The sequence below is a fragment of the Pezoporus wallicus genome, unplaced genomic scaffold (genome assembly GCF_028554395.1).
Source record: "Pezoporus wallicus isolate ANWC-B61680 ecotype Strahan unplaced genomic scaffold, APGP_CSIRO_Pwel_v1 contig_8714, whole genome shotgun sequence".
Classification (NCBI taxonomy): domain Eukaryota; kingdom Metazoa; phylum Chordata; class Aves; order Psittaciformes; family Psittacidae; genus Pezoporus; species Pezoporus wallicus.
Genome location: NW_026635695.1, coordinates 1,807,005 through 1,834,788, shown reverse-complemented (window position 1 = coordinate 1,834,788; position 27,784 = coordinate 1,807,005). Strand labels below are relative to the sequence as shown.

At 42.9% G+C, this 27,784-nt stretch overlaps 1 protein-coding gene across 2 annotated transcripts; it reads right to left on the bottom strand.

The window, feature by feature from the left end:
* Positions 1 to 103: 103 nt before the first annotated feature.
* ARIH2 (ariadne RBR E3 ubiquitin protein ligase 2) lies at positions 104 to 27,749 on the bottom strand. Of its 2 annotated transcripts, none has more exons than XM_057397361.1 (14): positions 27,328 to 27,749; positions 14,390 to 14,457; positions 12,630 to 12,693; positions 10,272 to 10,419; positions 9,480 to 9,601; positions 8,520 to 8,629; positions 7,411 to 7,528; positions 6,581 to 6,631; positions 6,456 to 6,477; positions 4,786 to 4,937; positions 3,576 to 3,719; positions 3,163 to 3,231; positions 1,916 to 1,999; positions 104 to 1,460 (listed from the first exon to the last, which is right to left on the bottom strand). In XM_057397361.1, the coding sequence occupies exons 1-14, from the start codon at positions 27,574 to 27,576 to the stop codon at positions 1,389 to 1,391; spliced, it is 1,473 nt and encodes a 490-aa protein (XP_057253344.1). In that variant the 5' UTR covers positions 27,577 to 27,749; the 3' UTR covers positions 104 to 1,388. The 2 variants fall into 2 exon arrangements, with proteins under 2 accessions (XP_057253344.1, XP_057253345.1); XM_057397362.1 differs by lacking the exon at positions 27,328 to 27,749 and adding an exon at positions 25,777 to 26,167.
* Between the last annotated feature and the right edge of the window lie 35 nt (positions 27,750 to 27,784).

Here is a 27,784-nt window from a genome sequence, read left to right as displayed (position 1 = left end):
ACATGCCTGTGAAATCTTAGCATGAGGCCTGCTTCTTGCAGCAAACAGGCAAAGCTCAGCATTCAAGTAAACCTTTTCCATGTTAACCCCTATTAAGATGAACTAGGTTTTCATATTTTTATTTTAGTGTATATTTTACATTAGAAAAAAGAATGTTAATAAAAAAGCTCCACATGCTCCTAACAACCAATTTTTCTGATAAGTCCCCACCAGTATCAATACTAATATACAAATAAATTAATTTTGCTAATTTTTCTGCCTCGCTTGGTGCAGGCTCTGCACAAGCAGTGCACCTGTATTCAAGTGTCCATCCACATTGCCAACATGGGCCAGGGAGTGTGTTCTACATAATTCCTTCCTCCTCATAATGTAGCAGTGTTTAGTCTCATCCTCATGAACGGGATCAGATTTTCTGAGCCATGTTACCCAGCAGGCACAAATAATCTTTACCAGGCTGCAAGGCACTGTTATAACATCGATTGTTTCACTCCTCAAAAGCCCCAAGCCTCGATTAACAACTGTATGCTACTATTCTCTCATCACTCACTTTGGCAATACAACATCCTCCCCACAAAAACAAGTAAAGCAAAAAATCTATATGGAAGACCTAAAAATTCATCAAATGCAGAATCTGACCTGACTCTAGGCATATTCCCCAGTGTAGGTCTCTCCCCTACAATTCCTCTGTTTGCTTTTGTTGGTTTAACAAGATTTTGCACATTTGTTTGACAAGAAGAGATGTCACATGTCATTATCCTAAATCACAGCCACTGCTGGTACTGTTGGGTCAGACACAGCAGCAGCCACTCTTAACACCAGCCACTCTCCTCGTGCAATGACAATGCTATAATGCCCTGGTTAAAGGAGCATTGGGAAATAGCCAAGATTTTGTATCCTCCTTCAGTGCCTAGGAGGATTTTTGGGTCAGAGGAAAGGAGAGGGGGGTAAAAGCCCATTAGATATACAAGCAGATTAAGGAAAAACACTCCACTGCCAATTTACTTTTAAAAAGGGTTGTGTGTTATTCTAAGGTTTGTCTGTATAATTGTACAACCGTTGAAAATTACATAAATTGTAATGATCTAATACTATTAACAGCCATTCAGAGAAAAACTCCCTCCCCTTCAGAAACCATCAAGGGCAGGAGGGAAATGTCCCAAGAAATATGCCAATCTGAACTCTGGCCTCTAGCCTGGCAGAAACAGAAAAAGAAAGATAAAAGAACAAACTGGACTAAGATGTGGTGTTTGCATGTGTCTGACTTGCAAGGGGAGGGGTGACTTTGTCCTTGGCCGTGTTATCCCAGAGGCAGTGCCTGCTTATCCTGGTGAAGCTGCCATCACTTCACTCGTTGCTCTCACCCCTGCACTTTGTCACTTCCTCTTGACTTATGTGTCATGGAAGTCTTTCAGCAGGGTCCTCCGTCTCTGCTCTGCTATGTGCATCTGATTCTCTAAGTCCTGGTAAAACAGAAGGTAGAAACTGTCAGCACAAGTTCACCAGAGAAGAAGAGCTCATTTTCTTTAGGGAGAGACTAAGCTCCAGCCTGAGAAGCACCAAGCTTCATGCACCACATGCACTCCGGATCACAAGATTGCAGATCCTTTTCCCTTTGGCAAGGGCTCCCTCTGCAGTTACCTGGCTCCTACTCTGTTTAGAAAGCTACACACTTAAGGAATCTGCTCTTCACCAGAGGGTTACATGCAGCTTCCTCTAGAGCTTTGCTGGTCCTGTTTCAGTCTGCAGGAGATTTGCTGCAGCCCTCTCCCATTAGGCAGTGAGCACTTCACTTCTACATCTGCTGGCTAAAGGTGTCTTTCTGGATGCAGTTTCTCAGAATCCTCACTTTAATGCCTTAGCAGTGTGAAGGCCAAACAAAATCTGGCCAACAGGCTCAAGCAAGCAGAACACTCACCCCTCTGTCATAGCTGTCTGCTCGCTCCACCTTCCATGAGAGATTTTCAATTTCAGCTTCCAGCTGGGCCTGCTGGTATTCAAACTGCAGAAGGAAAAATCGGAGACAGCAACAAGAAACTAGTTTAGTGGAGCAGTTTCATACCACACACTACACTTGAGAGCAGACAAATGTGTTCTGCTGACAGTTGTGCTGGCAAAACAGGTTTGTGCCTCCTCCTTATCCACCTTCAGCTAGACAGCATCACTCCTTCCAGCAGCTTCTTGTGTAAGCATTTCCCAACCTGCACCACTGAAAATTAATCCAGTTAGCCCAAAAACACCGCAAGTGACAGATAACTCCTCACTCGGCTTATTTTGCCACAAACAGGTCACAAAATGCTCTTGTGAGCAGCTCTGCAGGTAGAGCAGAGGAATATTAGGCAGAAGTTCTTCCCTGTAAAGGTGGCGAGGCGCTGGCACAGGGCACCCAGAGAAGCTGTGGCTGTCCCATGCCTGGCAGTGCCCAAGGCCAGACTGAACAGGGCTTGGAGCAACCTCCTATAGTGGAAGGTGTCCATGTGCGTGGCAAAGGGTTGGAACTGGATGACCTTTAAGGTCCCTTCCAACACAAACCACTCTGTGTTTCTGTGTGACTGTTAACCACTGCTGGGAGCAGTAACTTGTTGCACTGGCACAGTCAGATCCAGCAGAGAACATCTGTCCACAGCCTCAGAGAATACACATGATGTTGTGGGGAGAGACTGGGTAACAGGTTTTACTGGACAACTGAGTCAAAGAAACCACCTCTTCAGTGATTCTAGGGTTATTTTTGGACTTGTCCAGCCTGTGGTATGCACCAAGCCAGCAAGGAACTTACAGCAGGAATAAAAAGCAAAGCTACACCCTGATCCAAGTCTGGAAAAGCTAGTCTCCAACAGCTCTTCATATGAAATATGGCCCACCGCACTCTGGTAAGTCTTACCAAGGAATAAATGCACACTTCCAGCCTCAAAACATTCTGGATAAATTGCTTGTTAGTGGAAGTGCAGTGAAGTGCCCTGGGAAAATAATGTAATGTATCAGAGGACTGAGTTGCTGGTAACTCAAAGTGAAGAGGAAAGGTTCAAAACCACCTATTATTTGTCCTGTCCTTACCTCAAACTCAGCACTTTTATGTCAGACACTGCCAAGCTCTGGAATGCAGCCCAGCATGCTGCCAGCTACAGCACAAAAAGTTATCAGCACAGAAAGAGCAAAACTTCTTACCAGTTTCTTTCTGGGACCAGATTCCATGTAGTAGGCATACGGGTATGTGTACTGCAGGGTGTAACGACACTGTTGGGGAGCGGGAGGAAGAGAGAGAAAAGAAGGACAAGAGTCTCAGACTTGGAAGCCAACACTGTCATATTTGCGTGACCACTATAGGCTAAGAGGCCACCTTCTGACACAGACAACTGGGCACTTCATGGTGGAATTTCCTCTATTTTCCTTAGAGGAACTTGTGCAGTTAAAGTATAACTTCACAGAGGTAACTTCCGAATGATTTTTGGTCAATGATTCGTGTCCTAGACTAGACGTACTGCCCCACATACCCACAAGCTCTAAATTCCCTTCTTCAGTGCTGTGAATTTAGCACTCTGGTGTGTGCTCTCTGTGACAACCAGGACACCACTACTTACCTTTGCAAGTAGTTTTGCAGCATTTTGTAGGTATTGCCAGTCTATCCATGTTCCCAAGTTGTTCATAACTCTTTCTTGAATTTTCTCCTGGATTCGTTGGTACGTCTGCGCCTCCAGCTGTAGGCTTTTGTTGTGGTTCTCCCACTGCAAGGGGTGAGGGATGGGAGACAGGGAAAGACAAAAATGGCATGAGACCAGAGTACTGCTGCTGTAAAAGCACAAGCTCTAGCAAGCAGAAATTGAACTGTGGCAGAAGTCCAGCAAGGCAAGACATGCTGTGGGAAAGAACAGCCAGGCAGCACCTCCAGCAGCAAGTGATGGAGGCTGTGTACAACAGACTGACAGCAGCAAAGAGCAGGGAGCAAACCCAGCTCCTCAGACTGGGAATGCCCTCAGGTCACACAACGACCTTGTGTCTAACAAGATGAATACTAATGGTGATTCCCCTACTTAAAGGATTTCTATAGGAATATCAAGAGTTTAACATTTAACACAGGCTTAGTGAACTCCAATATCCGTGTGCACATTGTAAACATGGACATTCCCTAAAACCTATTGGTCTGGAGAGCCAGGAATGAACACATGTTTTATCACAGGATTTGGCTCATGGTGTGAAGAATAAACTCATTTTAAGGGGGAAACTGAAATGCAGCAGCATTTAATCTCTACCACATTCTCTTCTAGAGATACTGCTCTAGAATTGCACTGTATGGCCAGGTGCATCGAGGCTGCTGTGTGGACAGAGATGCTCTGACTGCAGCTTTTAACTATGTGATTAATATGAGGGAAACTTTGCTACAGCCACTGGAGCTTTGACCATGGCAGAGCTGGTTTAGTCTTTGTCTCTATAAAGACAGTCTACAACAAAATGAAGTTCCCTGGATCCTGGAAGGAAATGATTGGAGCAATATCTATCTACTGCAGCAGCACTCAGCCTGCAGGAAAATGGTACAGTGGCACACAGGTAATACTTATTTCCTCTAGCACAAGGAAATACAGGACCAAATGTGATTTGCTTTGGGTACAACATCACTGGTTTGGATGGGACTCACAGGGCAGGATTTTGAGTGACAAAACAAACAGGGCCTGAATATTCTGCACAGATTCTCTTTGGGCAGTTTTTTGCACGGAGATTGCTGGCAATGACCTTTGCACCAGGCAGGGAGCATTAAAAGGCTACAGCAGCTCTGGCCAAGGAGATGTCTCCTACCCTCTCAAAATAGAACAAGTACTTCTTAAGGGCCTCCCTGGCCTGTGCTTGCTGACTCTGGTTTACAATATCAGGATTCTCTTTGTACCGACTGCATTCGTAGTACTCGCTGCCATGAGTCTTCCAGTCTCCCAGACACATCCAGCAGAAGTCTGCAGAAAACAGTGAAAAACCCACTGTGATACACAGGAAAAAACACCTCCAAGAAAGAAAAGCTTCAGGAGACACAGCCCATCTGTTCTCAGATATCTCAGCTAAGCCAAGAGACATATACATTTTGTACCATCTTGCATAACAGAACACAACAGTGAGCCACAAATACCAGCCTGTCTTGAAGACTTTCATTGTACAGCCTCCTGAGCAACTATGGAAAGTAAATCCTGAAGTGCTGCATCCTGTACACCAGGACCAATAGGTAGAACTGCACCTGGACTCTGCACAGGCTGTCTGTCAGTCTAGATTAAAGAAGAGGCAAGCTGCAATCTTATTTGTGAGTTGCATCCTCCCCATCACAGACATACTGCCCCATGTGCACCTCTGGCTGAATAAAACATGATCAAATGCAAAAGTGAACTAACTCATACAAAAGAAACTCTGCCCTCAGTTCTCTCAAGAGGGGAACTACCCAACTAACTTCAGAGATCAGTGGTTTATGACACTTCAAGTTAGGAACTGCTGAATTGGGAAGAAAGTAGAGGAAAGAGAGCAATAGCAACACCCATGTGAAAGTTTCCTGCTTTAAGACTGAGGCTGTGGCTGTTTTACTGGGAAGGAAAAAGAAGGAGATTAAGTTGCTACAATAGGAATCACTTCTGTGTTACTCATAATTGTATGTCCAGAGATCACCAGCCTTCCCAGCTACTAGTCCCTGTGGTACCTTGGCATTTGTCTGCTCACCCTTGTCACAGAGCTTCATCAAAGCACATCCAGTGCTGCTGAGCACCCCAAAGCAAAGAAAATGAGAGAAGACAGTAATCTTCAATCATCTTCCAGAGAAGGTATTACAATATCTCCTAGTGGCACACTTCACTGAGAGGGCTGAATACAAACTATATCGCTCCAAGGCAACAGGAATTGATTCTACCATGAAAACATAAGTGCAAGAACAGGCTGTTGTTCTGTAGGATCACACAATTGGTCAAAGATGCTCAGGCTGCTAATTGCACAGTGGCAGACTGAGAAGTCCAGCAGCTGACATTACACACAACGATTCACAGCTCCTGCAGTTTCAGCTGGGTTGAAGCTCATTATTTCCATCACTAAGCAGAAGGGCTTAAAGCTGATCTGAGTAAATGGTTCAGTTTTGCCAGTATTTTCAGTGGATGACAATTATATGGAAAGCATTTAATATGCTCCTCTGAGATGGAGTCCACTGCTAATACTATGGCAGAGATGGAGACTTCTCGGTAGAATGAACATGTCAGGGAGAAGGAACCAAACCAGCACTGAATCAGAACACAGCTGAGACCACAGCCAGCGGGAAAAATATACAAAATAAAGGCATCACACACCAGTCTGTAACTAAAATCCTGTTCACCTCTGACTTGGGGGAAAAACATTTCAGTCAATGTTCACAATTTGTCCCATATCGCAAAAGAAAAAAAAAAAAGAGAAAAGAACATCACCACTAACAAGCTCTGCAGAGAAAATTTCCTCCAAATCCAACTTACCATGCTTGCACTTGGAGCATTGCTGAAAAAAAGAAGACACAGGAGGCACTGGTTAGTGAAAAGTGTGCGGGGATAAATATTTGCTTAGAAGAAGGAAGGTCTGATGTGTTTGGGAAATTGCTCACCATGTGATTACAGCCTCCATTCTTTTCAATACAGATATTGCACTTGGGACACTGCAGAAACAGAAGCATTTGTTAGATACAACTCTGCCTCTAGCAGCCTTCTGCAGAATGACAACACTTGTGATTGTTCCCCCCCTGCTTTTCTTTTTATATATATGCATAGGCATATATGACAAAATTAACATACATACATCCTGCCTCCCACCCATTCCTGACAGCTCCATTTAAAAAGGAGCTAACACAACTGAAGCTTATGGCCCATTAGCACTGTCATGTTTGTCATTCGCTATGGTAGAACAAGTGCCAGCTAAGAACTGTTTTGAAGTCAGGCCACAAAATCCCCAAAAGACACGAGAAGTTCTAATTTGCAGACAGCTCATGTAGAGGATATAGGTAGTGTATCTATGATTTTAGAAAACAATTCTACAGGTAGAGTGCAGAGTATGTAACACTACTTCTTTTTCTTTGGTCTAAATCTACTAGAAGCACCCCAGTTTCTCATTCACAGACTTCATCTACTCCATTTTGCTGTCCTTACCAAATCAAGACTTTATCTCCCTCACCTTCCAGTTCACAGTACTCTAGAGTTCAAGTTTAAACATTACTAGTGCCTTATTTGGCACTGACTCTGCTCTTACTACACTCTCTCCTTCCTACATTTAAATACATCTTCACTGATCATTTCAAAGTTCTATCACAGGACCTAGGGAGCTGTGAGGATCTACAGTCTGTGAAAAAGCAGCATACAATGCTATGTATGCACAGAACTGTATCTCGCTTCCCAGGCAGCACTCGAGGACAAGAAAAAACATGCAGGTGCTTGCCCTTACATCTTTAGTGTGAGCACTGATGTAGTTGGCTGTTTCGGAGTCATCTGCACACTTGGTGAGCCATTTCCGAATAGTAGCACAGTCTGTGGGTGCGTGGTACATCTGCCGACACTTAAAGCTGAACAGGGGGAAAAAAAAAGACACATTGATTTCCAAGGAATGGCTCAGGAATTGAGGTTTTCCTGATGACCAAAATCTGGGAGGCCAAGCGAGGATAAGGGAGGCAAATGTACTTGCGTATTACTGGAGTGCAAAGAGCAAGGCTGAACTCCAATAAGCCCCCACCCTCTTGTGCAGAACCTGTACTCAGGGTGAGAGCAAACTGAGGCATTCTCTGACACATCTCTCCCTGGACCCTACCTATGTCTGCTCTAACATGACTGCAGAGGCCCGGGGCGTACCAGTGACCTTACAAGTAGCCTGACTCCAGTGGTAGATATCAGGCACCTGGCACTAGCATGACCTAACCAGTCCCAGGTGAGTAAGGGCCATTTATGTGGAGATACCAGTAAGCTGGGTCTTTAAACCAGTATGTATTGTGCTCCACATTCTCAACAGCAGTGATTCTGGAGTACCAGGAGCAGAAGACATTTCAGCAGCCCACAAGCTATCTCTTTTATCTGGTCCCATATACACTTGAAGTCAGATGAGGAACATTAGCATTCCCATTCAGCAGAGTATTCTTGCATGAGCCTCAAAACACACCAGACGCTCTGGGAGTCAAAGGCTTGTAAAAAAAACTCAATACCAGCAGACAGTGGTGAGGCCTCCACATCCATTACCAGAATCTCTACCAGTCACTATGTCTGTACCGAACTTTGTAACCTAGCCAAGATAGGAGAATGGCAGAACCCCTTCATTACTCAAGCCCTGCATTCCCTGGTTGTCAGAGCACCCAGCTCCCAAGGAGTTTGTGGAGCAAGGGGATGGCTGACCACCTGCAGAAGTCAAACCCAAGTATTTAATTCCTCAAGCTAACTTAAGTTACAAACAACTCCAGCAAAGCATTTGAGATGTTTCTACACTCTAAATCTGCTGGCAAACAAATGGAGTAGCTCTGAGGACAGCATACACTTCCCCCATGATCTTTAAGCTTCTCTGCTTCTTACCAGAAGACCTCATTGCAACGATTGCACTGCACTCGTCGGGCTTTTGGCTCTTGTACCTGTATAACCATAGGGCAATCTGCACCAGGACACAGCTGCAGCTGATAATGGCTCTGTGAACATATCAAGGTGGTAAGATCAGCAGTGGGTGCAGAAGGGCATTATCTATGCAAGTTTCACCACTCCTGTCCTCAAAACCATATAAGTCAATTATCTCTTGTTGAAAGAGTGAAAACTGTCACCAGGTTTTGGTTAACAGAGCAGATAAACCTCTTCCACATTAGGAGAAGGAGTGCTACTTACAGCCTGTCCAGGACAGGGAATTCAAATGAAGTGTTACAGACCAAGTAAGAACAGCAACACAACCCTAAGACCCCATCAAGTTACTGAACAAACAATTTTACTCCATTTGAGCTCTTTCCCCACCCTCTCCTCATGCTGCAAAATGTATTCAGCTGCTCTCCTGCGGTGGCTATTCCCTCCCAAAGGGTCTCTTATTGAAGAGAGGTGACACTGCTCTTTCATGCTGCTTCTTGAGTTCCCAGTTACCAGACTGTTCCTGCACTTTCAACCTTAACAACTGCTTTAATTTCAAAACACATAAAATTTTACTGAAGAAGCCAATTCAGTTGGGGCACACTAAGATGAAGGACTTGTTTTAGGTTCCAAAAAATATCTATGCGAGAGCAAGAAGGACTTTAAAACTCTGACTGAAGTTCTCAGCAGCAACATTCTGAGAATTCTGAAGCACCAGCCAAGGAGTTAGTGGGTGACCTTAGAGCTAAATGTACTCTGGCAACCTGCTGGAGCATTTCGTCAGTGAGACTGTCCTACATGAGCAGCCACATCATGTTTCTCAGGGACACTTTTGCTGCAGTTACTGCAGTTCTAATCAAAGATGCAAGACATTTCAAATGAGATTTCTGCAAGTCATTGGTGAATTGACTGAAAAAACACACGTACCTCCACATAATCCCTGAAGAGGTAGCGCCTATATTTGTCTTTCAGTTCCTCACTAGGCAGCAATGGAAACACAAAGTCTTCTGGTGTCCGAAGTAGGCAGTCCTGAGCCATGCAGGAGACCCCTGAAAAAAGGAAAGAACCAGTTAGTTTAGTACCAGTTAGTTTAGCACAGTGCAACTTAGACTAAAAAGTGAATGCAAACAGAGCATTCAAGGCAGTTTCCTAGGTACCATCTGTTGTTGTAGCAAGAGGGACACAACTGTGAAACAAATCTATCAGAGCTGCTGAAAAGCTGAAGCCCAGCTGTCTTCACCAAAGGATGACAGGATCACATGTGCATCCAGAACCAGGAAGTGCTTCAAACAGTATTCACAAGGTCAGATACTTCAAGTATAAAATTGCATGTTACTGCCATGCCAGCATGAAAGACAGGCTAGGAAAAGCCCAAAGGAACTCTGGCAGCTATGGGCTTCTACCCAACACAAAGTAAGCATGATTGCATCCCCAAGCACTCCAGAAGCAGTGCAATGATATATCATGAGAGAGGCAAACTCCAAAGCAGCAGATTTGCACCTTCTAATCTAGCCAGGAGTAGAGCTTTCCTGGTGGTGGTATGTCAACACTAACCAGGGATTATGGAAGGACCACTAGTTCAAGTCAAGTTTGTCACAAATTCTCATTCCATGCTCCATTTTCTCATTACTGAGATGCTTTAGACCAATTCAGCCAGTCAGCATCAGAATGGCCAACATGGCAAACACAGACCCAGCACCATATCCACCTTGAACTCACCGACTCCAACACCATCCTTGACGAGCACTGTGCAATGTTGCTCCCAACAGCTGCGACAGAACTGGTGCTGACAAGCCAGAGAGAGCAAGTTCTCCTTCCGGACAAACTGCATGCACACAGCGCAGTGATGGGAGGAATGTACCATTGCCTGGGAGAGAGACAAACCAGCATTACAGTGAAAGCATCCCAGCTCTGCCAGGGAATTCTCACCTCATCCACAGGCACCTTCATTGTGACAATGGTCTCTGATGAGCTGCAGGGCAGAACAGGTTCAAAAGGAGCTGCTGTGTTGGGATGCTGCATTGCCCTTCTCAAGAACTTCTTTAATCTCACAGAGCACAACAAATCAATGGTCACTGAACAGCTCCTGCCTCTAATATAGTGCTACCCAGAACTCACCTTTACTTTTCTGGTTCTTACTCTTACCTTGTTTGAAAAATAAGGAAATACATCATGTTGTCCTTCCCTGAATTTACTGATACTGTTAGCTAGGTCAGACTCTATCATTGTTCCACAGGCCCTGGAGAGCAGCTAGAGCTGCAAGCAGGCTTAGCAGTGCCCTTTACTGGACAATTATTTTGGGGTAAGAGGAGAGGCAACAGAAGCTGCAGTGCGTGTACAGAGGAAAGGGAGCTTGACGACCATCATCTCACATCTCTTCTGTGTATGCCACATTTGGCAAAGCAGACATCATCCCTTCAGCTGAAAAGGATTAGAGGGCTTGTTTCAAGTCAGGCATAATTCTGCTATAGCTGCACCAAACCACTGAGAAGCAGCCTGAATCTCCTCTTGGGTAGCACTGAGCTAGTCCCTCGACAACAGATCTAGCCTTCAACACCTCTCAGCTCACCTTTGGGACCTGAAGAACTGGGTCTAGCACAGCATCATCAAAAGAAAGTCTCTACAAACCTGTTTGTTAGCAGGAGTTTATCTTCCTATTTCTCCTTTCAAAGAGAAGTCATACAATCACTTCTCATATACTTAAACCTTTGCTACTCAAGAAGCTTGTGTGATCTTGTGAGACAGCAGCCACCAGTTTCCATGCCACAGCTGCAAAGAAGCAGCTGCATGATCCACAGCCACACACTGTTGGAGAGCAGGACTACATGAAAAAGGAAATAATGTGACTCTGTTCTCAATGGCCTCACCTATGGACCAGAACAAGACTCACTGAGTCTGCAACTGTGCTGACTGCCTGGACCAACTGCTCTTCTTGAACAGCACACGCACTGCCTCAACCCCTCCCGAGCTGAGCCACTGAGCTCACCACCATAGCTTCTCCATACAGTTGCCCTACAGACACTCAGTAGGAGCATCTGCCCCCAAACTATCATCATCCTGCATTAGGAGCTGAAGCACAGAGCAACTTGCTCCAGCACGTACAAAAAGACTGGAACAAATTACCTACCAAACCAAGTTTGTCAAGACCTTTTAACTGTAATCTCTTCCTAAAGTGAAATCATCATTGCAGTGGAGAGTACTTAAGTGACATCTGATACAAGATTCAGACGTATCTCAAAACATATGGACCAATTTGCAGGTATGTCAAATAACAAAGACTTTTTCTGGACTCTACACAGATACTTTGAGTCCATGAAGCTTACTCCTGTCAGCTATTTTAGATGCTCAATCAGGTTTCCAAAATCTCCCCTCTCCCCCAACCCAAGGAGAGTTTCTCAGATGTAATATTTTACCACTCAGAATCTGTCACATGGCAACGTGTTTCCTTTGGGTAACTGTGGATTGTACCAAAACACTCACTGTGAATGAAACCTGTAAACATGCAACAGTTTCTATTTAAAGAGGGGAAAAAAAGAACATCTAAAGACTTGTATAGCCCTGGCTGCAAAACACAAGCTGTTGGTTCAAACAGCGCCACTGACTGGCTCAGCAGCAACAGCACTAGGAGATTTGGCTTAAGGATTCCTGAGCAAAAAGTCGTAATAATATGGAAAATAATAATAATTATCAAAAAGTCTGTGTTCCAGTCACAGAAAAGCTCTGTTCATCCTGTGCAGCCAGAGCTTCCCTTTAGTGTCTTTTACAAAGACAGCATAACTAGAACAGGTAGCCAAGCCCACACACTCTGCTCCTTCCATTGTGTACCAGCACTCATGCCAAAAAGCTGATCTTAATTTTCTTGAGGCAAGTAATTCTTGAACAATGCTCGTTAAATGTCAGACACCTCTTGAATGTGTTCTCATTTAAAAAGTAAACCCAGCATTGAGTTAAGGCGCTGGACCTTAGTTTGTGAAGGGTTAACATGGGTCAGATTATGCCATTAGTAATGCAGTCCTCCAGTGAGGTGGGTCAGAGGTGTCTGCCAAGGGAACAGACCAAAATAGTTAGCATACTTACATGTTTGGATGAGGTGGGCTGAACTCTTGCTTCTACTAGCAATTGGGCAGCATTAGACTTGTGTCTGAAAAGGCAATTGAAGAACGACCAAATCAATCTCTGAATACATTTTGCTTTGTTAAATTGATCTTTCTCACCTGAATAAATAATAGGCTCTGAGCAAATAGTAGGGAAGGTTTGCATAAGGAAGGGGAAATGTGTCCTGTGTGAGGATCCTTCACAGCGACCTGAACTCTCATCAACACAACTTTGATATTTTCTTCAAAATCAGAAAAAAGAACAATACCTCTTGCAGTAATGGATTAACATTTCTCTCCTACTCCTTGATGAACATTTTCCTACAACTCTCTTCCTCCCCCCAAAATATTATTTTTGAAGCTCAGATTTTCTATCCATGCTCCTGGAGGAGTCCTAAACCACTGCCCATAACAATACACTGCAGTGAGGCTCCTGTCTGTCTCCAGCTCCTTTGTAAAAATCAAGCTATCTTTGTTAGGTCTTACATCGACTTCAGTCTATTATCCAGTTAAGTATTTACTCTGTGACAGATTATCACCCTTTAGGCATATGAAGCTGTCTACCAGCAGCCTCAGAATTAAATATGCTTTGCTCTTTGTGCTTTCCATTGCAGAGGAATGTTTATATCTCAATGAATGCAGAAATAGCAGCATCACTGTTGTAACAGTGCTGTAAATCCTCCCCACTAGCACTTTGCAGTTGTGCTATGGAGCTTTTATTTGATAACGTCACTTTGTACCAAGACAAAATTCTGATGACCAGATCAACTAGAGAACAACTTGCAAAGCCATAAAGTAAACCATTCCCCAAACTTCCTCGTTTAAATTTCATTAGCTAACCTGCAGAATCACCCTGAGCTGCTATGCAGGAATCTCACCCTCCACGTTCCCCAGAAAACAGCCTTCACAGGATGCATGGTATCCAATGAGCCCATTATCAAAGATGCTGCAACAATATCCATATACGAGATGCATCTCCCATATGTTCTCTGGATGAAGTTGTTGGCTACAGGGCCAAAAATGGCATGGCAGCATGACTCAGCCTGATGTGGTCTCTATTTTCAGACAATGTTCAGTTCTGAGCCAGTATTTGCTGGAGGGGCTGCCAGACAGCACTGCCTCCTGACACACTTCCCATACATGCTTGGGCAGAGTTCGAACCCTCCTTCTGAAATCAGTTGGAGGACTTTGTTACAGTGACACTGACCAAGCAACAAAGGAGCTGCACTTCTCAGTTCTCTCACATCATCTTTGTCTGCTCACCAAATGCCAGTCAGCTTGGAGAAAAAAGTGTATATTCAGAAGGAGCAAAAACGTCAATGTGAATGTACTCATAAAGGATACATCAGCGTAGGTTCAGTGCTGCTTTATGATTTATGGCTCATATGCTCGAAACAGAACATATGTTATCTTTATATTTCCCTACTGTTAAAGTAGGGAAATACAGATGCACCACTCTCAATCTGTTACCTCAAAGTTTAAGCTTAATGTATCCACAGGGTTCCCAGCATGATACCAATTCCTCAAACTGAAAAACACTTGCTACCACTAACCTCTCCTATTTACAGACTTCTTACATGCAATGCAGCCTCAACAATGCAGCCTCTCCTCCCTGAAGTGGACTACGTGGCATGATTCAGGTTCAAAGACCCATGTCAAAATGATACCTGTGGACCATCCTGAGCATTCCTGCAAAGCAAGGAGCAAAAGCATTAAGCACAGAATAAGACTATTTACACTTACCTTTCCAAAATCTCTGAGATTTGCCAGTGGAAACTAACTAATATTAGCTTTGCAACGGCATGTGATACCTAGGTAGAAAAGGAAAAAGTCAAGTTAGGCATGTTTTGAGGCCACACCTCTGCTTAGGTCTATGATTTTATAAAACTAGCAAGTTACACAAACTCAGCACAATACCCCCACAATACTCAATTCCCATTGAACTAATAAAGTTCATGGCCAGTGCACCTGCAATACACATGCTGGAATGAAGCATGGGTGTACCCAAACTCACATACTGAGTCACAACAACCCAGAGAGGAAGGAATCAAGAACTCACTGGGGTAGCTTAACTGCTCATAGAAGCCTCACATCCAGTCCTGGCCATGGCCAGTACTTGAGAGGCACAGACCAGGCTGGGATCAGGATTCTCACTGAGTGTGTAAAGTAGGAACCACAGGGCAGATGGATACCACTTACTAAGCGACGCGCAGTAACATGCTGCAAATACAGGTATGCTGTGACAGCAAAGGGCAGGGAAAAAAACCAAAACATTTTCCCAAACCTTCACTGTAGAGGAGAAAGTTTTATGCTGGACTGGAATAGGAAGCTAGAAAGCTACAGTGACAGGGGCTATTTCCATGCAGAGTTGTTTGCATTACGTGGACTCCTGGCAAACACTGGCACAGTCCATGCTAGTCCCAGCATTCTCGAGAACACTGCAACATGATATTTAAAGTCATGTTACAAGGGTACAAGCAAACAAATTCTCCTTTGCACCTATGCATTAGTTTATTTCAGAAGGTTACAGACTGGTTTGCTGGCACAAAAAGGCTGATACCCACCAAGACCACAGGCATCTGCTGAGCTGCTGGAGGTTCAACTTGCCTCTCAACTTCTTCATGCCCTAGAGTTCAAACAAAGCATTCGAGACACCTCTTCCATGGGAATGCCTGGAAGGCAGACTCATGACCCCTGTCTCCTTACTCCTTTCTGTGCTAGGAAACACGGGTGCAAGCCCAGTGGTCTGCACATTCTGCATTCAAACAATCTCTGATGTTAAAGGGCTCTACCTCCTACACTCCAAGACAAGCTATCACCACAGCACCTCTCTACCATACATACATAGAAATCACAACTCCTTCCATCCTAACTGAAGGAAGAGCTTCTCCCCCCCCCAAGAAGCTGACAGTCCAAATCATCAGCTGAAAAGCCATAAGCCTTCTTGAATCCTGCCAAAAATGAACCACAGGATCCAATGCACTGGTAATACAGATACACAGGAATCACACCATAGCCCTGGAAGGAAAAACAAGCAATGGTCACTCCTTCAAAAAAAATAACTCTGCACACCTAGGAGCAGCATATTCATTACTCTTCTAAATCTACCCCACTGAAGAGGTGCAGTTTCACAACACCACTGACCTATTCCTGCCATATGATACTGCCCTGGTCCTACACTGGCATTTCTCAGCATTGGATGGTGGATTCAGTGAGCTAAACCAGTGTAGCACCAACACAGCACAGATGGAGTTTTAACTGTTTCTCATCCACCTCTACTTTGTGATTTGCCTGCTTTGCTGGCCACTAAGACATCCCAGTAATAAAAGAGTAATTTTCAATGTTTAGATAATCCCTTTTCTAGAAGGACTGAAGCATCAGCTCTGGTGTGTCACCTTCCTCAACTTCACCGCTGACATGTCCCTCAGAAAACAAAGGCTGTCCTCCCTCCCGGCACAAAAGCTTGGGATGAGCTGGAGCGTGTCAAGCAGGGCTGCTGCTGACAGCACATGCAGTCTGCTCCGGTTTTCCACATGAAGTGCCACTGCCAGCCTTGGATGGGTTTGTTATCTCAAGCCCCCAGCCTGGGAGACCCAGACAAACACCTTTGACTTACTTGTACAAGGAAGACATCTGCCTTTTGCGTTTGTAAAACAAACAAGCATGAAGAATGTGGTCTCTACAAGACTGGCTTCCTGCAAATGCAAACCACACACTAATAAATCACTCTCTAACAGCAATGAAATTATCCCTCAGTAGCAGAAAGGAAGAACTACCATCCTGATGAACCACCTGACTGAAATATATGTAATACATGAAAATGAGTATTTTTCAGTTGGGTTTTCAGAGCCTGAGGTGTAGCACCCACTGCAGCATCATGACTCCATGAAGTTACTTGTTCCCAGGCAAGGAACCAAGTACATTCAAGAATGAAGATGTATAGAAAGAGACATATAAATACCAGCATACTCATTTCTGAGATCTAACAAACTATCCTAATGGAATCAAATGCTTTTTAAGTCAAATTATTTGTCAGACAACTTGTGAAAACAATGCTCCAGAAAGATGCCAGATTAACAGATCTAGAAGAATAATAAAGCTTCTGTGACCATTTCTATTTTGCTCCAACTCCAAACACTGACAGGATCAGCTGTAGGTAGTGCTAATTTTAGTACTTTTGTCATAGAAGCAGCCAAGAATAAAAAACATTTTCAATTCATAAAGCTGAGTTCATCTCATTTCATAAAAGCCCCGAAGCACAAAAGTTTTTGATACTACCTGGTTGGAGTACATGTCATCTTGTACAGAAAAGTCCCAGAGTCAGCAACGTACCCACAGTCTGTTTGGCATGGCAGGACTAGTTCTTACATGATAAAGATAGATAACATGCAAACTGGAAGAAAAAGGAATGGGAAAGGAACAGGTAACTGATGAGGCTGGGACCTTGCCTGCTGTGTGGTCTCACCCCATTACAATCTACGTCCTGCTCACCACCAGCAAGGCTTGGAATTCAGAAGGCAAACATGAATATACCCATCAGGGGACAACACTACTGGAGAGATTCAAGAAAACAAGCATGAAAAGAAAAACAACTGTTTAACAAAAGCCTGCTCCTATTGACTAGCAGCACTCTCCAGTCTCTTCAATGATTGTACATTCACAATGAGTGAATGATTGTACCAAGTCAGCCAGTTCTTCCACAACACCACCCCAAAATAATTGAAGTATTTCTATGTAAGCAGGAGCCAAAACATGTTGTGTGCAGAAAAATATCACTGTGATCATAAGTTGGGTCCACATGTACATAATTTATTACCTTACAGTACCGGAGAAGCAGTGCACAAGCAGATACTACTGGCTGAACTATTCAGTTAGAAGACAACAACGCCCCCTCCATAAGCACCCACAGCAGCCCTCTTAGCTTAAGAAATACAAGTCTTGGTTGCTGTCCAGGCACACTGTCTAATACAGCATTTCCTGGAGAGTCAGAAGTTTCACACAGTAAGAGATCTCAGACTTTGATTCAGTCTCCTACCAGTCACTGGGTGCCACAAGAACCTCAGCTTATCCAGGAACAATAATGCTTTCTCTCAGACACAAAACAAATCATAGCATCATAGAATGGTTTGGATTACAAGGAACCTTAAAGTTCCAACCCCCTGCCATGGGCATGGCCACCTTCCAGTAGGTTGCTCCAGCCCCATCCAACCTCAACTTTGAATAAATTAAAAAAGTTTTTGATAAGCCAGCTTTGTTTAAACTCTCCTATTCTTGTTTCAGAATACCAAGATCCAAAAAAGATGGAGAGATAGCCTACTTGGTGTCTTGCTGGCAGCACGTCATTTCAGTAAAACACAAGACACAGAAGGGAATGGCATATTCTAGATGTTGCATGACTATGTTAGTTTTTTGTCTGCACCTGATGAATTGTGCCAGTACTTCCATATAACTTGACTTCTCCAGAACTCTTCTTGCTCTGATTAAATTTATTAAAGTTTAGAAGATCAAAGCTGAAAGCAGTAGACATGCTACAAGATTTCTTTCTTTCCCTCCTTTCCATTTCCCCATTTTCTCAGCACCAGCTTAAAAGTTTAACATCAAAATTCAGCTCAGTCTAAATCTGAACCTGGAAAATTTGAAGCTGAAAGAAGCCTTGAGGAAAGGCTTCTTTCCTCAAGATCAGGCTTCTTTCTTCATAATGGGGTAGCAAAGCTGAGAAAAAGAGCAACTCATCCAATGTGCCATTTCCAATTGCCCCTTAAAACAGGAATCTGATCACCTCAGAAGCCTCTTCCAAACCTCCGTTAGCTTAACTCTCACTTACCAGTGACAGGAGGCTGCTGATTGCCAGAAATGGGCAGCAAATGCTAATGCTTATCACTGCACTTGAAAAGGGGTGCAGTGCCTATGCACACAGGATGGGTGCCAGGGGGAAGCTGCATAAGAGAAACACTCTACAGGAGTTGTAAAGAGTCTGAAAAATTTAAAAAGTGCTGGATAAAATTAGCTTCTGAAAGTAGAACAAGGAAGAAATCTCACTGCATTAAATACCCATCTATTTGCTCTCTGCAAGAGAGCACAGTATTTATTTTTTCTTATTATTTTTATCACCATTTATCGCCTGGGTTCTTTACTCCCCAAGATAAGCAAAATCCTCACACTTTGAAGTGAGAGAGTCTGGCGCTCTTTAGGACAAGACTGTATCAAAAGAACAAAAATATCAAACCAAGAACAAAGTATCAAAGAAGCTCTGCAGGTACCTTGTGTTTAGAGAGCTCTAAGACAATTGTGCCTCAACTTGCATCCTTAGATAAGCTAAACTGTTTGAAGAGCTGAAGCTTCGTGCCTCTACAGCAGGACATCTTTCCAACCATGCCACTCTGACAGTTGCTAATTCAGACAGAAATGTCTCCTAAAAGCTCAAAAACCACTGTCTTTTGTAGAGCTTACATTCTACAGAACCCCCTCATGCATATGTATGTTGCATGAATATTTCATGAGTTCATTTCACTTCTCTCCAAGGGATGGCCTATATTTTGGAGGTGTGTTTCAATCCTCACTTTCAGAGATGTGGTATCAGGAATTCAAACCAAGAATCATCACATGATTCTTAAAGAGATTCAATTCAGAATGTGTTGGAGATACTATGATCTGGTTGGGGCTGACATCCCATGGCTTTGCATCAAGCTGACAATTCCTGTTAGATCACGGTTGCTAAGATGAACACAAACCTGGCGTGAAGAAATGCAGATTCTATTTCTTGTCCTTCCCCTAATCAAAGGTTTTTATCCAAAGAGATTTAAGCAAATAGGATTAATCTTGAGAAGCATTTCTTTTAATCCATGAATGGCTTTTGTTAGTTCTACAAGGAAAGGATGAACTTGGGAAGGTATTAGTTTGTGTGTTACATCAAAACTTCTAAAAACCCACTCTTCAACCTTTTCAACAGTAAAAACAGACAGCAAGAGCCTCTGAAATTGTTGTTAGTGGTGAGCAACTATGGGCAAAAGAGAGTCTGAATTGAGCTGGTGACAGAGTAACACCTTAGAGAGAAACCATAATTTGTATGGAATAATTTTGCTGAAGAAAAAAACCCCTTCAGACACGCTTTATTAAGGCTACTGAGGTAAGGAAAGTGACCCACAGATAGAAAAAACACTGGTTTATACACATTTCTCTTGTGGAAGGAAGATGTGACTCCCTCCCCACCCCACTGGAAAAAGATTTCTGACTGCCCTGTTTTTACTGGAGGTTTTCTCAGAAAACTGCAGAAATGTTAGGAATTAAGAAATAAAAGGGCAACCAAAAAGCTTTTTTTGGACCACATTTTCTCCTTTGCTCTGATCTACCTCTCTTTCAAACAGACTTCCAATATGCAGTCCTGGTAGAAAACTCTTGAGGTTTCAAGGACTTGAGCTGTGATTAACGTCACATCAGTGTTCAACATCTTTTCAAAGTCCTCTGTATCTCTTACAGGGTTCTGAGCATTAGAAGGCTGTTTATAAAACTGAATTCAAATTTCACTTATCAAGGACAAAAAAACAAAGTCACAACAAAATCAAACACCCTGTTCTTTCATTTTGGGTTCAATCAGGCTTAAAATTGTCAGAAAGAGCCTTCCACCTTTTCACTCACAGTATCGCTTACAATTTGTCAGACATTTCAGGCCCCCTTCTGATTACAGACTGCAGGGAAAGAAATACAATTTGGAATTTGTGGACTCAATACCATGGAAAAGGTTTGACAAGCAGCAGTACATGAGCTGTGCTTCATGGTAGGGTTTTAATCTGTACCCCATCACTCACACTCTGGCATGCAGAGATCTGGTGTCAATTCACAAGATTAGAAGCATATTAGGGAGGCAGAGTGGGAATGACAAATACTGCAGGTGTTATACACATGATTTGTGAAAACACCAGCGCATAACCTAGTTGCCCAAATACTCAAGAAAGGGGATCTTGGGTTAAATTCTAACTCCTTCTCCACACTTACACATTGCTTTAATCCATCCATTCTCCTACACAGGATAGCAACAATTTCAGCTGCAGCTGCCAACAAACAGGATCAGTAGGACTCAGCTAGGAAATCTCAGCACACGTATTTCTCAAGCTATTAGGCCATCCTGAGGAGATTCAGAAATAAATTACAAAAACTAAGACTTGAGCAAGATGCTATGCCAGAGGCATTACAAAATAGCTATGAGATTCCTTCTTTGGAAGATTCAGAGCAAAAGAAATGCAGCAAGAAAGCTGTAAGACAGCACACAGATAAAAGATTGACATGAGACTCCCCAGCTGTACTCACTGCAGCTATTCTTTCCAACCTAATGCAGTGTTTGAGAGCATCAGTGCCCCATGCACATTACACTGCACTCCCCATGTGCTGCCAACACCCCCCACGGCACTCAGTTCAGCCCCTGCCTAGGTGTTTTCCCAGCAAAACTCAGAAGTGGACAATTCCCTCTGGTTGACAGGAAGGAGGATTCTAAGGATACACAAGGAGGAAGCAAAGGGCAGGTAATAACCCGAGCTCACACAACTGCGACTCCCAGTCACTCAGGACACAGGGCTGATAATGGAAACTGGAAAGCACTTGTGCATGCACACAGCAGGGCACAGGGTTTAGCGCCAAGTGTGCAGTGAGTATTGCCAAAAAACACAGTCCTTTCCTTGACAGTTCCAGCTTCCAGGGTGTTTTTCTTCTGTTATAAAAAGAAGGGGAGGAGGAACAACTGTGTAAGCGAGTGTTTCATAGCACACAGCCTAGCTCACTCCCACTGCGCCATTCTTAACAGGCACAACATCCTGGTTTGGCAATGTGCTTTAGCTGCTTTATGGCACTCCTCTGATCCTGTTGTCCAGCTGTAAGCTTGCAACATGAAACAGTTACTGAAAGATTGTTTTGGCATATTTAATGACTTGCGTCTTGCCTCTACCTCCCAACAAGATCATACTCATCAACAGCTGTGAACAGACTTTAGCTCTGCTCCCTGCAGTCACACTGACTGCAAGATACACTTAAGGCATGAATCACAAAGAAATGTGTGGGCTATAATCACCCTCCACATTCGTGGCTCATTTTCCCAATCGAGTTGAGAATTTCAGCAATAAGGAACAAACTGATTTCTCTCCTCAAATGACTTAGAATCATAGAATAGTTAGGGTTGGAAAGGACCTTAAGATCATCTAGTTCCAACCCCCCCTGCCATGGGGCAGGGACACCTCCCACTAAACCGTGTCACCCAAGGCTCTGTTCAGCCTGGCCTTGAACACCATCAGGGATGGAGCATGGGCTTCATGAAATTGTCACAAGGTCAGGGGTCTCCAGTCAGCTATTATCTTCCTGGCCAGAAGTCTATGAAAAACTACTACACCTTCTTTCCCTAAAGACCTTTAGAAGTCAAAATAAAGCACACACTAATGACAGTTACGGACATACTCATGCTCTCTTGATGTTTAACATACTACTGAATCCAGTAGGCAACAACACAGTTTTTATACAGCAGAACTTCCAGGTTCTTCCTGCTGAGGAACAAAAAGTGGGTAAAGAACAAAGGTATGGCCCGAATGCATGTGCTCCAAAGGATTCCAGCTTCAGCCTGGATGCCCCACATAATGTTGGCTTGATATTAAAACACAGAACGTGGTACAGATATAAACCTAACTAATCTAGGGTTTACAGGTACTTGGAAATAGCATGTTATCATTGCCAAACAGCACCAGAGGGGTTCTGCAGAGAAGTCAAATTTGCCTATCAGGCTCTACCATTTATTATAAATGTTTAAATATTTACTGTTTACTAATATATACTTATATTTACCAATGTTGGCTCTTATGGACATTAACATTGAACATAAATTTTTCAAACCCTGTTCTTATATATATGCATGTTAATATTTCAAGGGACTTTCGTACCTCTCCTGCGCTTGAGGAACTCGTGTACGGCTCATCTTTTATGACTTCCATTTTATGTTGCATGTAAGTTTAATGAAGCCATTATAGCACCAAAAAAACGACAAGCATGCCACACAGCAGGTTTGTTCAGATAAGCACCCCACACCACATGCCCGGTCATGGTCTGCACAGCAATGCAGGGAGGCACACACTGGTGTCTCGATAACTGGATCTTTATGGACTTTTTTGGATCGCATTGAACAGGCATCCTGCAAGCACCAACTCCCGTGGGTAGGGCTGCTCACAGAGGCTGCCAATCTCCACGCAGATGACTCTGGATCTGCTAAACATGGTATTTGAAAAGGACCGCTGCCAGCATTCACCAGGCAGCTCTAAAACTCACTGTTCTGTGTCAGCGCAATTTGAGTGTGTGGAAGTTTCAGAGGGACATGTTTTTCTGAGCAAATACTAATTTGATTGCATTAAAAGATGCGACATCAATGAGGTGAGCAAGAACATACAAAAAACTCGTTTATCTCTGAAAAATCCATAGTGATAACATGGATTAACAGATTCAGAACTATGTCATGTCATCAAATACTTTTTGCATCTACCAAGTTTTATTCTTCAAGGAACAGGGCTAAAAAAAAAATACCTCACAACACAAGCTGTTATTTTAAGTAGCAGAAGAAGTAAACTTTTTGCTGTCTGGTAAATATTTGCACATTACTTGCTTTAGCAAAGTGAAAATTCCAAGTTCTTCAATTTTACAGTTCCTTTGGTTTTCATGGAACAACTACATCAGTATCATTTGCCTGTAATACACAACTAACTTTTCCTTGTTCCCTTGTACGTGCAGAAATATCTTAGCTTCATGACTGACAATCAGCTTCTAAAAAGATCTACAGTCTATGAATAAATCATTACTTGACTGTAATTGTTTTATCCAGTGGTTTATATCAAGAGTTTTAAAAAACTATTGCTAAAAACTAGAAAGACCCATGTCACCACTGAGACAGAGCAACTACTGCCAGTCATGTGGAACAGCACAGATATTCCAGACTTGCATCGGGACTCCCAGCAGAGCCAGGAAGTGTCATTCACAAACAAAAACAGTATGACATCATCACACACTTAATTGCTTGCCAGTGACAGGGTCAACTTTGTTTGCACAACTGTTGCCTATCGTACTGTTTGTATGCATGGACTGATACTGCCACACCAGGATCCACAACCACTCAATGACCCCTGACAGTTATCTTGAAAACAAACTTACTGCTATGCTATTTCAATTCATTATTTTTTAAAGATAATGGAAGTTATAACTACTTTTGAAAAAGAACCGCTGTAATTCCTTTCCTTGTCTGCAGGCAATACATGCCAGTCTGCTTTCAAGAGCATTGCCCTTAACAAGTGCTGACTTCTGGTCAAGTGACCTTTTGAGGAATGAAAAGTGATCTGCTTCAATTCACAGGCCTTTTGGTCACAGAATCACAGTTTTGGATATCAGTTTGAGGTTTTCTTCTGGCATATTGCAGCAGGGATAGCCTGTCCTAATTTTAGTCAGGGTATTAACTGAACCCTCCACAAACAGGCTTCCAAATTAACAGCACTAACCCAGAAGCAAACATTTCCTCCTGTTTTCTTGGAAAGCAAGGACTTTAGCTCTTACTAAAACCAAAATGAGGAGAAACTTTCAGAGTATCACTTGCAAAGTCCCTCTTGCTTCTGCATGGTTCTGGGATAACCACTACTATAGTTGCAAACCTGCCACACAGCACAGCTGATTCTGTCTACCACTACGCTGTTTGTACTGGGTTTTCTATGCTCTAATCCCCCACCAGATAAAAAAAGGGAGTCAGAAAAATTCAAGGTAAAAGTTTCCTATGACAGTAAAAGATGCAAGAACATACATCTAACTACATGCTGGGTTTCATGCTTTCATCAGATTTCAGCTTTTCACTGATTTTTGTCTCTCTGGCATAGATAAAAAGCAAGCACTGCATTCACACTTTTAACATATGCAGAGCCCTCACACCTGACCTGAGGTTCACCAGCCAATGCAAGGTTTGCTCACTCATCTGTTTAGCTTCAGTACCAGTGAGAACAAAGTCAGCTGTAACTCATGTGGAATTAAGTTAGCCAGGAGGGCTTCCAAGGAGGATCACTCTTCACCTCCACACTCTTAAGAACATAGGAATTCAACGATCAGCCTGAAACAGCTGAAGAGGTTAAAAACCAAATGTCGAGGGTTAATAAGCACAGCAACTGAAATACTATTTATTTAGATTATTATTAGCTGGTAACACTGCAGATTGCAAGTATGAAGACATAAAGCTCCGAATATCCATTACTGGTCTTAAAAGTGTATAGACAATATGCCACAGAGAAAAAAACATGCTTAATACCCCCAATTCAACTTTTGGAAAGTGACTCACCTAATGACAATATAGTGTCAGAACATTTAAACATGGCATTGAGTCTATTTATTGCATTCATTTTTTTTTCTTTGTTTTAGGAAACTGTATTAGTCTATTAATTTCTTGTGATAGCAAACTGCTCAGATATCATACCATGCATTGCCTTTAACATTGTACCTCCTGAAGAGTCTTCAGTTTACCTTCATCTCTATCAGGAACTCTGCCTTAATTCCCAGCTAATGCTCAGACATAACCAGTAGCTATCACAAGGTAAAGAAGATTAAATCAACAAAACAAACTAGCGTGCTCCAAAAGAACCACTACCACTATCCAAAATCCCCAAGACGTTATGAAAAGTAGTCTCTAAAAGGAAGTTTTTAGAGCTCAAGCAAGTTAGAGGGAAGAAGTTAACACAGTTCTTACAAAAGTCTGCCCCTGTTTACTCATATCCATTAAATCAATGGAAAATAACAATAACAAATAGCTTAACACGTTCTATTCGATTTCATTCTTCTCTAAGCTTCTTAATTCAATGCAAATTCTTTCCACTCCAGTTTGTCTCAGAAAACTAACAAAATGACAAGTTTCCTCGGGGAGAGAGAGGGGAAGGAAGAAACAGGGTCACTGAAGTATTGTGAGAAAGTATGCCAGGAAACAAAAAAGCACATGCTGCAGATTCACAGCAAATTTCCAAGAAAGGAACAATTCTTGCACCACTGCTGCTAGCGAACAGAGTTAATGCGGCACTTCAAGAACTAAGGTCTTTGTGGCTTACAAGATCACAGTTTTTCAGGTTTCTACCCAAATATATTTTTACCTTCTCATGCACAAACCAAAATGTAGCACTTCATGTAAGCATATTTTTCATATAAATGGAATCTAAATGTTCCCTGCTTGGATCATATTTGGGGTGAGAGTCGAGCTAGCAGGTTGGTATTATCTTGGCAGGCCAATGAGGTCTTCAGAATTCTTGGAAAAATTACTTTAGCTCTGGAAGCCTAATTTTAAAGGCTAAATAAAGTATTTCTTTTGTTAATTCAAGAGAGCAATATGGCAGGGGTCACCTTTTTGAAGAGGGCTCCATTTGAAGGCAAACTAAGGGGCAGAAAAGCTGTTCTAAATCTTTACTTAATCACTAAGAACCAAGGGCAACTGGCAGCTGGACCAACTATTCTCATTTGTTCTTTTCCTTTGCCTCCCTTTCTAACAATCTGGAGGGAACAGCAGGCATTCAGAGCTCAAACTGCACATTCTGAAGAAATCAAAACACGAGTTTGACAGTCAAGAAAGAGTAAACATTAATTCTCTGAGATGGTGAATGCTGGGAACAAGCACACAGCAAAATCAGAGACACAGCAAAAAGTATGGGTGCTCTTCAGAGCCTGTTGTTTACAGGCTTCATAGTCCTATTGTTATACTGCTTCTATGGACACCAATGTGCAAGTAAGGATCAAGAGATCCCTGTCATTGTTTAAAATCAGGTTTGATTCATACCAAAATAAATAGGAATAAAAACCTATCCAACATGGTTTTTATATGGTGCAATCACCTATCCTGCTTTCAAATGCTGCTCCAAAGAGCAAGCAGTAGGAGGCCTGTTACAGAGTAGATGCATCAGCAATTTCAACCCAGTGTCTACATCTAGACCTTAGAAAACTCTGCCTTTGTCTGACCGGCACTGGGACTGAAGCACACTGACAAGGCAGAGGGGGAACCTCTTATTCTTACCCTGTAGTAAAGTGCATTGGTTGCACAAAGAGAAAGAAAACTTCGTAAAATTCTTATTGAGCATAATACCATGGAGCTGACTCACAGTGTGACTCTTCTGTGATGAATTAGTCACTACAAGAGCAGGCAAATGCATTGTACTTTAATTGCTATCACTGTAATGGTAGGGTTAATAACTGGCATGACACCTGATCTGTCTTTGAAAGTCTGATTATGTTCTCAGAACCAACAAAGAAAGGCGATTTTGTTAGAATTACAGAGTTTCAGCATGTCTTCCTATCTGTCAGATTCCTCGCACACAGCTGTACCAGTCTGCACCATTTATGACTCGGTTCGTGTCTTTTCTATATATCCTCTTTGCACTGTGTTCATGCAAAGAGTTGTAACTCAGGAATTTTGGTTATGAAGCTCAGCTCTGTAAAAAAAAAAAAAAAACCCACAACCTGTAAGAAGGAAGACTTTTCAGGCCCCAGAACCAGAATGCAACATCTGTAAACCTTGGAGTCAGTTTTGAACCAGGGACCTTTAATAATGTTCTTCCAACCCCCAGTTGGAAGTCACAGTTTTTATTTCAAAGTCTATACTCCACATTTGCCTTTTCAATCACAGACTTATTTCAGGGTCAAAAACCTTTCCTCACCTTTAACGTGGCAGCCAAGCTGGCCATATGTTCATTCAGAGTGCTCTCCGACTCCTTGTAAGTCAGGCAGGTGAACTGATACTCCTCTGGATCAAAGGCATCTGCTCCCTGCTGCTCCACGTCATTAGCTACCCCATCATAATAATCCTCAATATCCCCAGGATCCTCATCCTCTTCCTCCTCCTCGCAATTCGGGTCATAATCCTCTTCATTGCTGTCAGAGCCCTGGCTGTTCATGTCCACGGACATCTTAACGCCCTGCCAAACTGCAGACCAGGAAAGCAATTGCAGCTTCTTTTTCTCCTCCAAACTTTATCCTTCTTTTGATTTCATCTGAGTTGTGTCTCCTAAGGGGGAAAAAACATTTTTTTTTCTGTTGCCTAAGGAATTGTAAGAGAGGCCACATCAGTATCATACAGGTGATCAAACAGCCAGGAACAGATTGATCCAATGGCCC

Excerpts from the sequence above, each read along its gene's own strand:
- ARIH2 (XM_057397361.1), bottom strand. The coding sequence starts at position 27,576 with ATGTCCGTGGACATGAACAGCCAGGGCTCTGACAGCAATGAAGAGGAT. Across the intron at positions 10,420-12,629 it reads AGCCCACCTCATCCAAACAT|GCAATGGTACATTCCTCCCA; the intron begins GTAAGTATGCTA and ends TCTCTCTCCCAG. Across the intron at positions 6,478-6,580 it reads ATGGAGGCTGTAATCACATG|CAATGCTCCAAGTGCAAGCA; the intron begins GTGAGCAATTTC and ends TCTTTTTTTCAG.